Source organism: Leucopleurus acutus (assembly GCF_964270905.1).
Source record: "Leucopleurus acutus genome assembly, chromosome: 13".
Taxonomy (NCBI): Eukaryota; Metazoa; Chordata; class Mammalia; order Artiodactyla; family Delphinidae; genus Leucopleurus; species Leucopleurus acutus.
Genome location: NC_139155.1, coordinates 63,742,352 through 63,757,246, shown reverse-complemented (window position 1 = coordinate 63,757,246; position 14,895 = coordinate 63,742,352). Strand labels below are relative to the sequence as shown.

General features: G+C 51.9%; 1 protein-coding gene across 3 annotated transcripts in view; it reads right to left on the bottom strand.

Annotated features, from left to right (window-relative positions):
• Positions 1 to 14,895, bottom strand: part of HIRA (histone cell cycle regulator) — a 74,333-nt gene that overhangs the window by 52,153 nt on the left and 7,285 nt on the right. For 2 of the 3 annotated variants that reach the window (XM_082852500.1, XM_082852501.1), the window contains exons 2-5: positions 5,827 to 5,889; positions 4,491 to 4,601; positions 3,223 to 3,313; positions 1,919 to 2,013 (exon numbers count right to left, since the gene is read on the bottom strand). In XM_082852500.1, coding sequence (XP_082708626.1) covers positions 1,919 to 2,013; positions 3,223 to 3,313; positions 4,491 to 4,601; positions 5,827 to 5,889 — 360 coding nt within the window. Of the gene's footprint in view, positions 1 to 1,652; positions 1,719 to 1,918; positions 2,014 to 3,222; positions 3,314 to 4,490; positions 4,602 to 5,826; positions 5,890 to 14,895 lie in introns of those variants that run through there. The other variant, XM_082852502.1, reaches the window with a different exon arrangement.

Here is a 14,895-nt window from a genome sequence, read left to right as displayed (position 1 = left end):
CCAATTCAATGACTTATTTTTATTAGTCTGAAGTGCTTTTCAATGCTTTATAAGTCCTAAAAGCTTTATTCCTCATATCATCTCATTTTACTATTGTTTTCTAGTTTGTCAACCTACTTCTTTTTCTTTTCTCTCTTTTTTTGGCCGCGCCACATGGCTTGTGGGATCCTTGTTCTCTGACCAGGGATTCAACCTGGGCCCCGGCAGTGAGAGTGCCGAGTCCTAACCACTGGACCGCCTGGGAATTCCCTGTCTACCTTCTTCAGATTCTGCTTAACTGTACTGCAGAAATTCCAAAATAACAAATGCGGTGATAGCACCCATGTTTGTCTTTTCTCAGTATCAAAGGGAACAAGGCTCAACTGTAAACTATAATATGTGCGCGTGGTTTAAAAGACACAGGGCTCTATCATGGTAGGGAAACAGCTTTCTATGGCCATTAAAGAAAACTATTTTTATTAGCAACTGATGGTGCTACCAGGACCACTGCAAAAGGAGTGGCAGGTATCCCCACTGAAGGTGGGCACCCCTACCTGCCTGGTCGAGGAGAGCCCTGGGGTGGTGGGCCAGGAGGGAGGGTGAGGTTATGGCTCAGTCCAAGTCTCAGGTTAGGGGCCCCATGAAAGTCGTCACTCAGGCCCCACCCCACTTGGATAACCTCATGGATACCTTGTCCAAGTTCCAGAGAAGCCCAACTAGACTCCACTGTGAGCACCTGCCAGCAAGTTAGGGTAAGTTACAAATTCTTACTGTTATCAAAGATAACACAACGTTACACTATCAGCTTTCAAAGATGTGGACTCAATCTGTGGTCTCTAAGAGGTGGGTCTGTTCACCTTTAAAGTGTCATCTGCAGAGTGGGTGTTGAGCACAGACTGGACCATAGCTGATTCTCTCCTGCCCCATCTCCGCCCCCCCAGCCCCCGAGTGGCAGGCTCAATTCCAACCAGCTCGGGACACCCCCCAAACCCAGCACATCCTGCACTGAACTGGCATCCGGCCCCATAAACCCATGGTCGTATGGTCTCAGCAGAGGATACCGCTGGCTCCCCAGGCACCCAGCTAGGGGTCTCCCTCATGCCTCCCTTTGCTCAGCCCTTCAAAGTCCCCAGGTCAATCTCTTCCTCTCTCTCAATGATCACAGGCCTAGTTTGGGCCCTTGCAGTTTTCATCTGAACCCCTGAAACTGCCTTGTTTTCCATAGGGCTGTCAGATGATCCCCCTCTCAGGCCTCCACGACAAAGGGCACCCTCATTAGCAGGAGCGCAAGCCTTCCATGACCTGCCGTCACACACTTAGCCAGCCCCACCCCGCGCCGCTTGCTGCCGTGCAGTACACGTCCAGCGGGGTTACATGCTGCCAGCTCACCACTGGCACCAAGCCTTTCTGGCTTCTGCTGGCCCCTGCCTGGCACACCCTCCCAGCTATTCCCGGCTAGACCGCAGGTTCTCTGAGGAAGACTGAATTGCACTGACTCTGGTATCCCTGGCATCTGACCAAGTGCTGTCAACTTCAGTCCAAATCTGAAAAATGAGTTTCTTTCCATACCAAGCCTATTTAAAACACTTTGCAAACACTCTCAAAGTCAAGTAAAAAGCTTTCCAGTGGGCCCCCGTGTGCGGGTTTCTGTGGAATAAAGAAAGTGCGCTTACGGACTTAGCGATCCACTGATGGAGGTAGTGACTCAGTTCCCAGGATAAACAGCGGAACGTGGGGAGTTCTACATTAAAGATATAAACATACAGCCCATGAGGGCAGGAGTGGGGACACTGACGCAGCTGGAGGCAGGCAGCGGGGAGGGGAGGGGTGGCCCAGACACAGGGCTGCTCTAAGGACCCACAGTCCACAGGGGCCGTGGAGGTGCCGCTGCTGCTCTCGGCCACCGCCGGGGCGCCCACCCCATGGGCAGCCCACTCACCGCCTGAGTGACTCCGCAGGATGGAGACACATCGCCACTGCTCCACGTTGGCAAGCTTGCCACTGGAGCTGAACACGGTGCTGGGGCCGATGTACCTGTGTGAGAGAGGAGTCAGAAGGGCACCCGGGGACTTCCGGGCAACGCAGAGACAAAGCAGACAGACAGCGGCTGGCGAGTGCCAAACGGGTGAACAATGGGGGCTGACTGGGCAAATTATGATCTGTTCACTGGATGGAATGCTACACGGCCTACACCAATCTTGGGAAAACGTCCATGGGATAGAATTAAGTGAAGGCAACAGGTCCCAGAATGTCATATACAACACGATACCATACATCACCTATGCTGGAAAATGGACCAGAAGGACACACGTGAAAAATACAAAAATATTAACTGTGGCTTCCTTTAGATGGTGGGATTATGATTTTTTTCTCTTCAATTTTCCAAACTGTATACTAAATACGTTATTTATGTTGGCTAAAGCAGCAGAAGCAACACTATTTTTCAAGCCCTCCTGTAAGGACTTGAACGCCTCTGCCTGAATACTGGGGCAGGGAAAGCACTGGAACTGGGGTGCTCGCTCCTGGGCCTTGAGCAGTCATGGAGCCCTGCAGACATGGCACCAACACCTCGGACCCCCAGAGGCTCTGTTAACACCCTTAGCTCCTGTAGAATTCTTTCAAACCTACAGGAAGGGCTCGCGGAGGCAGCTGGCTGGGCTGAAGGAGACAGTGCGCCTCTGCTCGCCAAGCCACAGCCTTGGGGACACTCTGGCTGAGCAGGAGGGTGGGGTCTGGTCCCCAGCCTGGCTGGCCCCAAAGGCCCAGGACCCACCCTAGGAGACTCCAGGAGATGGTCAGTTCATTGTGGGTGCAGAGCAGGGGCTTTCGGGGAAGGTGGGGCTCCTGGGAGCCCCAGGTAAAGCTGACAGAGAACGAGGTGAATGGCAAGAGGGCACGCTCTAGATCCCCCACCCCAGATCCCATCAGAGCACCTTGTGTGTTAGGAAATTTCACTTGAAGGACAAAACGAAGCCATCAATGTCAGCCCTCGAAGGGACGAGCCCTTCTTTTTCAGGTGAAACCCTGCAGCCCTGTGAGGAGTGCTGAGCAGGTCCACAGGCAGGTAGGTGGCCACCCACCGCCCTAGTCAGGCCCCGGCTGCCCCCGCCTACATGTGCTTCCTGGTACTCATTGAGTCAGAGCTCTGGAGACCTCAGGGCCAGGGTGGGGAAAGCGACTGTGATAAAGACCAGCAAAGAAGCTTCTAAAAATAAAATGTGAAGTAAAGAAAATGATGCTTACGTAGCCCGCTTCCACACCATAATCAGTTTGTCATCTCCCCCAGAAGCTAAATACATCCCACTGTTTGACCACCGCACACAGTTCACACATGCTGGGAAGAAAAAAAAATAGGGTGATGAAAATCCAGTCGCCACGCTCATTTGCTTTGTGCAGTTTGGCAAGATGCAGAGGGTTTACAAAATCTAATCTATCTGATCTACTCAAGGTACCTACTGTGTGAGAGCCCCAGAAGAACAATTCAGTTCACGCACCAACCTACTTGTGCTGTAAGAACAAATACCAGAGCAAAGTCTGGAGGGGAAATGCTACGTCATCTGAGAAGCATTAGTGCTTAATCAAACAGTCAATAGGAGAAGGCTTCTTTCCATGAAAACTGGTAAGTAACTAAATCTCAGGGCTGTCGAATGATGAGATGTATTTCTGAGTAGGGATAATTCTCAAAATGAGGGCATGTACTAAAAAGGCCAAGATGCCTTTCCCAGAACTTTCAGGGGAGCAGCTTGGTAGAGCATAAAACTTTGACTTCAAGCCACCTACCAGCTCTTTTTCCAAACTTGTCAACACTGCAGGTAGACTGGTCCTGCACTTATAAACTAAGGCCAGGAGAAATCCCGGTTGGCCCTGATGGGTCAAGAGCCTCTGGAGCCCCACAGCAGAAGGGACATAATCCAAGATGTGGTCCACACGTGGCCTGCGGGCACCTTGTGTTCTGGGGTGGAGGACGCCAAGGGGTGTGTCGGGAGAGCAGGAACACATAGCACACAGGGAGGGGGCATAACTGATAGTGGAGCATCTCAGTGGGCAGCTAGGTTGGAAACCAGAGCCTGATGCTCAAGGGCAGGAAACTAAGGCACTACAGCAGGAAAGGAAACTACAACACTGTCCAGTGGCCACAAGGGCCTGGCAAAGGGCCCCAAGTGACACGGCGGCCATCTGAGACATTTGGTGAGCTGTCTTTTGTGCACCCTTCCCCGGAACCCTACTGCTTCCAGGTCGCTGGCCCCAAAGCCCCATGGAATCAGGCAGTAACGACTCATGAGCAGGAAATCACCAGAGGTACCTGCAGACTGTCCAAAGATGGTTCTGTGGGCAGGCCGAGTCTTCTGCTGAATAACTCACCCAGGTGTGCAGCCAACATCTGTGCCTTCAGACAGCAGGCCGAGGGGAGCTACCGCCGCACGGGCCTTATCTCTCTAATTACAAACACACGTGCTAACCTTGGGCACTGTGCCAACACGCAAAGCCTGCAAAGGGCCACCCTGTAATACCTAAGTGATTGTCCATCTGGCAAAGCATCTTGGGGACATTTTCATCCTTCTCGTCATCCTCCTGGAGGACTGGAGACATATTCCAGATTACAACCTTCCCAGAATCCTGTCCTGGAACGAAGGAGCAGAAACAACTCAATGTGTCAGGAGTGGCAATAGGAGCCTGTAACCCGCCCTCACCTAGCTGTCAGAAGTCAGGGCTGATAGATCAGCAGGATCTGAGTTACTATTATGTGTCACAGGGAAGGTGAACAAAAACAAGTGCCGCTGGGGACTGGAGGCAGTGGGCTCAGTAGGAGGCTGAGGCCAGCCTGGGTCTGCACTGAACTCTGGCCTGGTCTCTAACACAGGTCCACCAGGGGCCCCTAGGAGGTCCTCGTGCCCACCCAGAACCCAGACCCCTCATATGGAACCCAAAGAAGCTGTGCACAGGCACCCCCACAACCTCCCCTCCCCTCTAGGTGCTGCTTGGGGTCCACTGCTGTTCCCACAGCTGACTGGACACTTTTGAGAACCAAGCCTGAAATGTGCCCTCAACACAGGGAAAGGATCGTTACCATGTTACCTGCCCTTTGCCATCACCTACAGATGGGAGGTCAACTAAAAGAGGGCATTTGAGGTTCCTGTGGTCATAAGCAGAAGTAGTACTCTGCTAAAAATATACATCTATGCATTTTAGTAATGTTTTCCATTACTGATAACTAAAAAAGGGCAACCTCTCACTAACTTTCTGTTACAGAAGGCAAAAACTAGTAAGTGCCTAGAAATGGACATGTCAGAATTACCATAAAGCACACTTGAAATGGCCTCTTGGCCAGTAGGTAAAAATATTTCCTCAACAGCTCCCAAGACCTCACTGTGCCAAGTCGGGCGGGAAGGTGCGCCCCCTCTTGTGGACAAGGACAAAACTCCGGCCCCCCAGCTAAGTCCAGAGCTCCTGAGTGACACAGTTGAATTCTTTTGAGCCCAGAAAAATAAGCTTCATGACTACATGACTAACTTCATAATTTAGCCACCTCCTCCCTTTTTCAAGGTGAGCAAATGCTACCAGAGACCTTGCCTCTGGGGCTGGGGCTTTGTCCACAGGACCACCGGCCACTCCCCGTGCTCAGTAAGGTGGGGATGCAGACTGATTGTAATATGAACCTAGTCAGCAGGAATCTGCTGCCAAAGTAGTTACAGAGAGTATGCCAGAGCCACAAAGGGCTTAGATGTGACCTAGCACATCCATGCTGATGAGCAGCAGGCCCTCTCCCTCCTCCCAGCTCCTGGGCATCAGGAGACATGGGGTGAGGCGCAGGGCTGTGAGCGCTCCCTCCACTACCTGTGAACATACCTTGTCCTCCAGTTGCGAACTTGGTCCCGTCAGGGTGAATATCAACTGAAAAAATTGGCTTGCCTGGGAACAAAGAAAAAAAACACATAACATCTCTCTTGGCTTTTATTCATTGGAAAACAGCAGCAAGCTCAAACATTTAAAATATTGGTTATTCATGTAACGCCCCTAATCACTGCTCCTAGGGAAAAAAACAGGCTACCAATAAATCATCTGTGAGTTAAAAGACTTTCCAAGGGACATCGAATAGCTTAAAGTCTGAAAGTGGGACAAAGCATCCTGTCACCGCGGGACTGAGCCCGCAGAACCCGGCACTTACACTGAGGTCCACCGGACGAAAGCCCGCCACCTGCCAGGTGTGCATGTTTGGAAAGACCACGAGCTACTGGGGACAAGAGCCCTGAGTCACAGGGGCTGCACCTCAGCCATCTCCCCCTCCAGGGATTTGTACTTGGCTGCAGCTGGGACACAGGTAGCCTGGCTCTTCTGCCTGGCCATCTGACAGCTGCGCAGGACCAGTGGCTGCAATGCATAGGCACCGCCTCCCTTGTCGTGACCCTGCTCCCAAAAGCCCCCCCACCCCGTGTGTTCTTGCTGCATTGACGTCCATGGAGAGTCGCCTTCTCAATGTCTCCTCCAGCTGAGCCTCCAGGGATGGCCCCACGGTGTGGTCAATCAGACAGTCAGTCCCTGCGGGGGAAGGGCTGTGGTACAACACGGGCCCAGTCCCCCACCAGGGGCCCATGAAGCTGGATAGCCAGCTGGGCAGACCTGGCTGGCAAAGGCGCCACAGCAGACTATGCCTGTGCCCGGTGGGTGTTTGTCCAGCTCCCTGGCCTCCTTCAGCTTCTGGCCTGGGCCTTGGGAAGGTGGCTCAGAAATATTTGCTCAGGGACAAATGAGACACTTGACAACGAACTGGACATCAGTGGTCGTTGATACAAAGGGCTGTTGCCAAGGGGTCTCTTAGTTGAGGATGCTCTCTCTGTCACCCAAGAGGTGGTGGCATGGACACTAGCATGAGGGTCACGAGCTCTGGAATCACGTGGCAGCAAGTGCGGGTTGGGCAGGGCCAGCGGTGGCTGCTTGAGAGCTGAAAGTCCTGCCAGGGCTCCCATGAGAGCACGGAAGATCAAGTGCTGGCACCAAAAGGCCAGCGTGGCCCCAGGCGGCACCCAGCTCACCCCACCTTTTTCTGGAGGGCCCACCCCCACTGTCAAGCTGAGAGTGAGCTTCCACAAGACCAGGGAAGTGCCTCCTCCCTCTATTGGTCATTATGCGGTCCTGGGGGAAGCAGCGGTGCAGGGCTATCAGCAAGCAGAGGCGCCAAATGCAAACGCCCTACTGCGTCTCCAGTAGCAGGGCAGTCACTTCAACAGCAAAGCCTCTACAACAGGCCCCGGTCCCTGAGCCAGAGCTCTACAGTGACAGGTCAAGTTCAGCCCAGCAGCTGCCGACCAGTCTTGAGCACACGCAGTGTGTTCAAAGCCATCCCCCGCACACAGGAAACTCAGTCCCAGGCCACTGTGAGCACTTGTTCCCAGGGTACGTGGGACAAGCCCCGACACAGCCGCGCTCTCTCCAGCGCAGAGCAGCCGACCCGCCAGAGCTCTTCCTCTGCAGGCCAGACCCTAACAGTTCCCCCTTAACCTTCAAGAAAAGAGCCCAGAAACGATCCCCTGGGGGGCCCAGGAAGGCAGGTGCAGAGAGCACGGCGGAGAGGACCTGAAGGGCGCACACTCAGGCAGGCGGGGACACCTGCGCCCTCCTAGGCCAAGTGGCTGCCACCAATGACACCAGAGTCCCACATGCGCTGCTGGGAACATGCCACCCTTTCCCCACAGGCTGAGTGGCTGGAGGGAAGCCGTTGTGAAGGTGGTTTCCTGCCACCTGCGCTGTGAGAAAGAGAAAGGACGAGTGGGGCCATGGGCCCAGCCACCCAGCGCCGAGACCTGGTGGGGCCCTGCTGGACGCCAGGGGACAGGGAGCAGCTGGCACCGCTAAGAAGCTCAGAAGAGCAGGTGTCTCCAGGGGCAGGGGCTGCGACCCGGCCGTGCCTTCCTCCAGGGCCAGGGCCACGGGGGGGTCCGTCCGAGGGGCGCTGCCTTTCCAGGGCCAGCCCCACTGCTCCCCGGCCCCCCACTGCTCCCGGGCTTTTCTCAAACCAGCAGGCAGCATGGCCCGGGGCCTTCCCTCACTCATTTCACCACAAGGGGGAAACGGAGGCATGCAGAGAGGTCTGGAAAGTTGCCCAAGGCCACACAGCTGCCTGGTAGAGGCCAGGTATCTGGCCCCAAGGCCCAAGGAGTAAACTACCTGCCTGGGGGACACCCATCCCCGCAAAGCCCAGAGGGGAGAAATAAGGGCTAGTGAGCCAGAGGGAAGGTGGGCGAGAGTGTAAGCGTGAGCGTGCAGGACCGGGCCTGCTGCTCCGAGCATCGCCCTGGACTCCTCGGCTCTTTGAGCCTGTGTGCACCCCGCCCCCTGAATTTGGGCTGGCCCTGGACGCCTTTAACTAACAGAATGTGTGGCGGGCTTGCAAGGAAGCTTCATTCAACATCTGCCCTCTGGAGAGAGCCTGCTGCCATGTAAGAAGTCCAACTCCACTGAGACCATCCTGCTGAGACGAGGCCCCAGCTGGCCACACGGAGTGAGAAGTGGGCCTCAAGGCCAGGCCCCGGGGCCCCTGGTGAGCTGTTCCAGCCCCGAGCTGCTCAAGCTGCCCCAGTAGAGCCCGTAAGGAGCTGGGATGAGCTGGCCCCACCGAGCCCTGCCAAGAGCAGCATCACAAACGATAATAAAGCTGTTGTTTTAAGCCAGCAAGTTTGGGGGTGGTTTGTTATACACGAGATAACCCAAGATGCCAGTTCATTCACTGTTCTGCTTAAGCCAACCCAAGCTGACCATTTATCATCTTAACCAAGAAAGTTCCAGCTCAGCCAGCATCAGTCTTAAGTGGCCACCAGTGAGGAGCATCCACCGGCCCCCGGGGTGCTGGTTAGCTCCTGAAGTCTGTATTCCCTCCTGGAGCGCATCAAAGTCACTTGCCTACAAGTCACGGGCCAGCCTGACCCCCCAAGAACATACAGAGCCCAAGGGCTCCACTGCACAGGTACCAATCACAGCCCATCCTAGGAGCTGACACTGGGCTAAGCAGACAGAAAGTAAAGATACAGAAGCCTGGCCCTGCCCAGGGAGCGCCAAAACGTAGACAACATGAACCTCACAGCTAAGTCCAGTGACAGAGGTCTGCACGGGTGGGGAAACACCTAACTCATCCTGGGGTCTTCCTGCAGAAATCACAACTGCCCCAAGTCCCCAAGGTTGAGAAGTCAGTGAAAGAGTGGGTGAGGGGACCCCCAAGACGAGGGGACGTGGCATGGAATCAAGAATGGGTCCGACCTGCCACTGTGCAGTGCAGCATGGGCAGAGTGGGGAGGGAGCCAGCCAGACAGGCAGGGTGCCACCAAGGAGTGCAGACCTTCCCAACTGCCACTCTGGGGCAAGGGCATTAGCTGTTCAGACGGAGAGGGAATTGCTAAGCTGGAGGGCAGTGGGATGCCAGAAATGGGGGTTGGGAACAGGCCTGGGCTTGGGCAGTAAGCGCCCACGGGTTGGATCCTCAGTCCTGCTGCTCACCAGCTCCACAGCTTCGAGTAAGTTACTTAATCTTCCTCTGCAGTTTCCTAATCTACAAAATGGGGAGGCCACAGTCACCCTGACCAGCACCTTGCAAGACGGATTAAGATGCCGAGTCACATGCTTCTGAGGCCTAAGTCTCACGGCTGTTTCTGAGATCAGGGTGCACCCCAGTGAGGGGCATGGCTGGCATAACTGTCTCCTCTTGCAGTGATGCGCCCCGGGGACACACAAAAGTGGACCTAGAGGAGGCCACCGGCATGGTGCTGGCTGTCCACCCGCTAAGGCAGTGGACCTTCCAGCCCCAAGGAGAGCAGTGGCTCACATGTCCTCCTTTTTCTAAAGCGCTCTTGGCGGTGGAGCGGAGGGAAGGGATGCTGTGGCTGGACTAGTTCGAGAACTTTCCATGTGGCCCAGCACAAGGACAAAGATGAGCTCCCAACCCCATCCAGTGTTCAGCTCCTCTTTGTACAGAGACAGAGACAAAAGTTAAATTAACACACTCCCTGGACCCTTAGAGCTGTCAGCACCCAGCACTCTCTCCCCCGACACCCACCAACCCATTCTCCTCAGCTCTGCTTCCAGGTTGCCCCTCCTTGACACCTTTGGGGACCCCTCCTCAGCGCACACAGAGCACCCCGCTTCCACACTCTCCTGTCTGTGTGTGCTGATCTGAGGACTGCAGTACAGATGCTCGTCATCGGGCAGAAAAGAGTGAGTTACAGAAGCTGGGTTTTAGCCAGGGCGCTCAGATAGAATCCTCCTTCCTGGCTTCAGGGAGCTTCCCAGAGGAGCGGAGTGCTGGCGGGGAGAAGTGGGAGGAAGCACGGAGGGCAGACAGGCCAGCTGCCTGCTATGCAGCCAGAGGGCCTCTGGCCTTTACACTCTGACGGCTCACGGGGCAGAACTGACTGGAAGTCCCTTAGTGCATTGTGCTCGCGAGGAGTTTGGGGAGGGCGAGGCCTCCATTCACTGTGCGCTGTGCCCATATGACCCAATAATACTTGGTTCTAACAAATTTTGGTAAATTTGTAATTAGACGTGAAACATGGGAAAATGTTTGAAACATTTATTAAGTGAAAAAGAAGTTACAAAACAATATTAAAATATAAGGTGGGTGCAAAAGACATGATCTTATGTGTAAAAAACCCTAAAGATTCCACAAAATAAACAAATTTAGTAGAGCTGAAGGATACAAAATCAACAAACATCAGCTGCATTTCTACACATTAACAGTGAAAATCCAAAAGAAACAAAACAATTCTATTTAAAATAGAATCGAAAAGAAAAAAATACTTAGAAGTAAACTTAACAAAGGTCAAAGACTTGTATGTGAAAACTAGAAAACAGTGCCGAGACAACCAACAGAAACACAAATAAATGGAAAAACAGCCCATCTTCATGAATCGAAGACTTAATATTGTTAAGATGTCAGTAACATCCAAAGCTGTACGGATTTAATGCAATCCCTGTCAGAACTGCAATGACTTTTTTTGGGGGGGGGGGCAAAAACAGAAAAACCCATCCTAAAATTCATATAGAATCTCAAGGGACTCCAAATAGCCAAACAAATTCTGAAAAAGAACAAAGTGGGAGGTCTTACACTTGGCTGATTTCAAAATTTACTACGGGGCTTCCCTGATGGTGCAGTGGTTGAGCGTCTGCCTGCCGATGCAGGGGACACGGGTTCGTGCCCGGGTCCAGGAAGATCCCACATGCCGCGGAGCGGCTGGGCCCGTGAGCCATGGCCGCTGAGCCTGCGCGTCCGGAGCCTGTGCTCCGCCAACGGGAGAGGCCACAACAGTGAGAGGCCTGTGTACCACAAAAAAAAAAAAAAAAAAAAATTTACTACGAAGTTATAGTAATCAAAAGAGTGTGTTACTGGCATGAAGACACACAGACCAATGAAATAGAACACAGATTTTCAAAAAGGCTGCCAAGGCCATTCAACACAGCAAAGGACAGTCTCTTCAACAAGTGGTTCAAGGAAAACTGAATATCCACATGCAGAAGAATGAGACTGGACCCTTACCTAACACCATCTACAAAAATTAACTCAAAATGGATCAAAGACCCAAAGGTTGAACCTAACACTATAAAAATTCTTAGAACAAAACATAGGGAAAAAGCTTCATAACATTGGATTTGGCAATGATTTTTTTAGATATGATAGCAAAGGCACAGGCATTAAGAGAAAAAATAGACAAACTGGATTTCTTGAAAACTTTTGCCCATCAAAGGATACTATCAACAGGATAAAAAGGCAACCCACAGAAAATACTGGCAAATTACATATCAGATAAGGAATTAATGTCCAGAATATATAGAGAACTCCTAAAACTCAATACAAAAAAAACAAAAAAAGAAAAGTAAAGTAAAAATAACAAGTGCTGGTGGGGATGTGGAGAAATTGCAACTCTGTACTCTGCTGGTGGGAATGAAAAATGGTGCAGCTGCTGTGGAAACCAGTATGGCAGTTCCTCAAAAAATTAAAAATAGAATTACCTGTGATCCAGCAATTCCACTTCTGGGTTTACACCCAAAGGAATTGAAAGCAGGGTCTTGAAGAGATATTTGTACACCCACATTCATAGCAGCTTTATTCACAACAGCTAAGAGGTGGAAGTAACCTCATGTCCATCGATGGATGATAGAAAAATAAAATGTGGTACGTCCACACAATGGAATATTATTCAGCAATAAAAAGGAAAAATTCTGACACAAGCTACAACATGGATGAACTGTGAAGACATTATGTTAATTTGCATAAGCCAGTCACAGAAGCACAAATACTGTATGATTCCACTTATATGAAGTCCCTAGAGGAGTCAAATTCATAGAGACAGGAAGTAGATGGTGGTGCCAGGGGCTGGGGGAGGGGGAACTGAGGAGTTACTGCTTAATGGGGACAGAGTTTCAGTTTTGCATGATGAACAGGTGTGGAGATTGGCTGCACAACAATGTGAACATACAGAACACTACTGAATTATACACTTAAAAGATGGTTAAGATGGTAAATTTTATGTTATGGTTTACTTTGTCACAACTTAAAAAAATGCTAACCAAAACCAAAGCAAACCACATAAATATGTATACAAGCTGGAGGGGCGTGGGAGGGAGGTGGGTATGGTTGTAAAGGTGTTCGAACCATTTGGTCTTGACTGCTGTGGATACATGAACCCTCACAGGTGCAAAGCTGTGTGGGACTCAGCAGCCACCCCACACAGATGAACGCTACAAGTAAGAGTGGGCTCTGAGTGAGGCAGGTGGGGTCTGTCAACATCATTGTGACATCAGACTGCAGCTTTGCAAAACGTCACCCCTGGGAGAAACTGGGCAAAGTGTACAGATGATCTCAGCTGCGTGGGAATCTACAACCACCCCAATAAGGAATAAATGTGCATATGTACACATGAAGCCTGTTTTCTAAAAACTGTATATATGTCTGTGTCTGATAAAGGTAAACATCAAAACACCAGTGGCTGTCATCATGAAGCGGATGCTTTTCTTGTGCAGGTGACAGTGCGCACGTCCCACAACCAGCAATCTCTCTGGAGGGAACCCTGCACCTGAGCTCTCTGCTCTCTGCGGGGCAGGAAACCCCTCTGTCCAGCTGCCCGCCTGCCAGGCCTCTAGCCCTCACATCGCCACAAGCAGCTCCTGGTCTTCCCGCCCAAACCTGCCATCTCAGTCAAGGCCTCACAACAGCCACACGACTCGCGACTTCTCCGGCCTCAACTCCAGACCAGCCCCTGCCCCCACTGGTAGTCCAGCGCCCGCTTCCTCTCCACTCCCACCCAGCGCCCACCCTGGCTCTTTCTCTCCTGCCTCCGTTCCCTGCACTGAGGCCTCCCCTGACCACCCAGCTTGGCACAACAACCCCCCTAACACTGATCTACTTTCCCACGTACTGTAGGTGTCGCTTCCTTTATTGCACGTCTGTCTACTCTGCCCACCGGAATGTAAAGCCCGAGAGCTGAGTCACTTTTGTCTGCTTAGTCACGGGGTCTCCCCAGGGCAGCGACACACAGTAGGCACTCCATAAACACTTGATGTTGTGAAAGGCTGGGCAGAGGCCCCCAGTTCTAACACACATTCCATGTCACTAGCATCCCAATCCTGGGAAGGTGGGCTCCTCCTGACTGAGGGAGGACTCATGTTGGCGAACCCCTGCAGGGGAAGCAGAGCCCTGGCTGCACAGAGCCGTCTGCAGCTGGGACCTCCACCGCTTCAACCACAACTTCTTGGTCTCCCTAAGTCAGCACCACTGCAGGGACACCTCAGGTGTCAGGTGCCTGAGACATTCAAAACACAGCACAGGAAGGAAGCTGGAGCAACCGTTGTTGGGTTGGGTGGTTTTTTTTTTGCGGGGGGCGGGGGGGGGAGGGCGGGCCATGAACTAGAGTTGAAGAAAGTGCAGGTATATCATTTACAGACCTCCTCATATCTCCTGCAGCATTTGCCAACACACAATCAAGAAGGCTTTGGGGCTTCCCTGGTGGCGCAGTGGTTGGGAGTCCGCCTGCCAATGCAGGGGACACGGGTTCGTGCCCCGGTCTGGGAAGATCCCACATGCCCTGGAGCGGCTAGGCCCGTGAGCCACGTCCGCTGAGCCTGCACGTCCGGAGCCTGTGCTCCGCAACGGGAGCAGCCACAACACTGAGAGGCCCACGTATCACAAAAAAAAAAAAAAAAGCTTTGGTGTTTTTTCATACTCTTTTCTCCTCTAATTTTACAGAACAGAGATATTCCTTAAAAGGTATCTGCAAGATGAATTTCTATAAATAGAGTCATCCCTCCTTATCTAGATCCACTAGAGAATTAAGAGCAGTTAAGAACAACTTTCCAGGCTTCCCTGGTGGTGGAGTGGTTAAGAATCCGCCTGCCAATGCAGGGGACACAGGTTCGAGCCCCGGTCCAGGAAGATCCCACATGCCACGGAGCAACTAAGCCCGCGCACCTAGAGCCCGTGGTCTGCAAAAAAGAGAAGCCACCGCAATGAGAAGCTCGCGCACCACAACGAAGAGCAGCCCCTGCTCGCAGCAACTAGAGAGAGCCCACGCGCAGCAATGAAGACCCAACACAGTCAAAAATAAAATAAATTTAAAAAAAAAAAGAACTTTCCCATAGAGGAGAAAGTTTGTTTAACAACAACCACAACTAAGAAAATAACACTATAGTTAATAATACTGTATTGCATATTTGAAAGTTGCTAAGAGAATAAATCTTAAAAGTTCTCATCAGGAAAAAATAATTCTTTATGTGAGGTGACAGATGTTGACTTATTGCGGTGATCATTTTGTAATATGAACAAACATTGAATCATTATGTTGTACACCTGAAACTAATTAATGTACGTCAATTAAAAAAAGAAAAAAGAAAAACAACAACCCTACAATATCATTTAAGTGGAAAATGCATGGTAACACT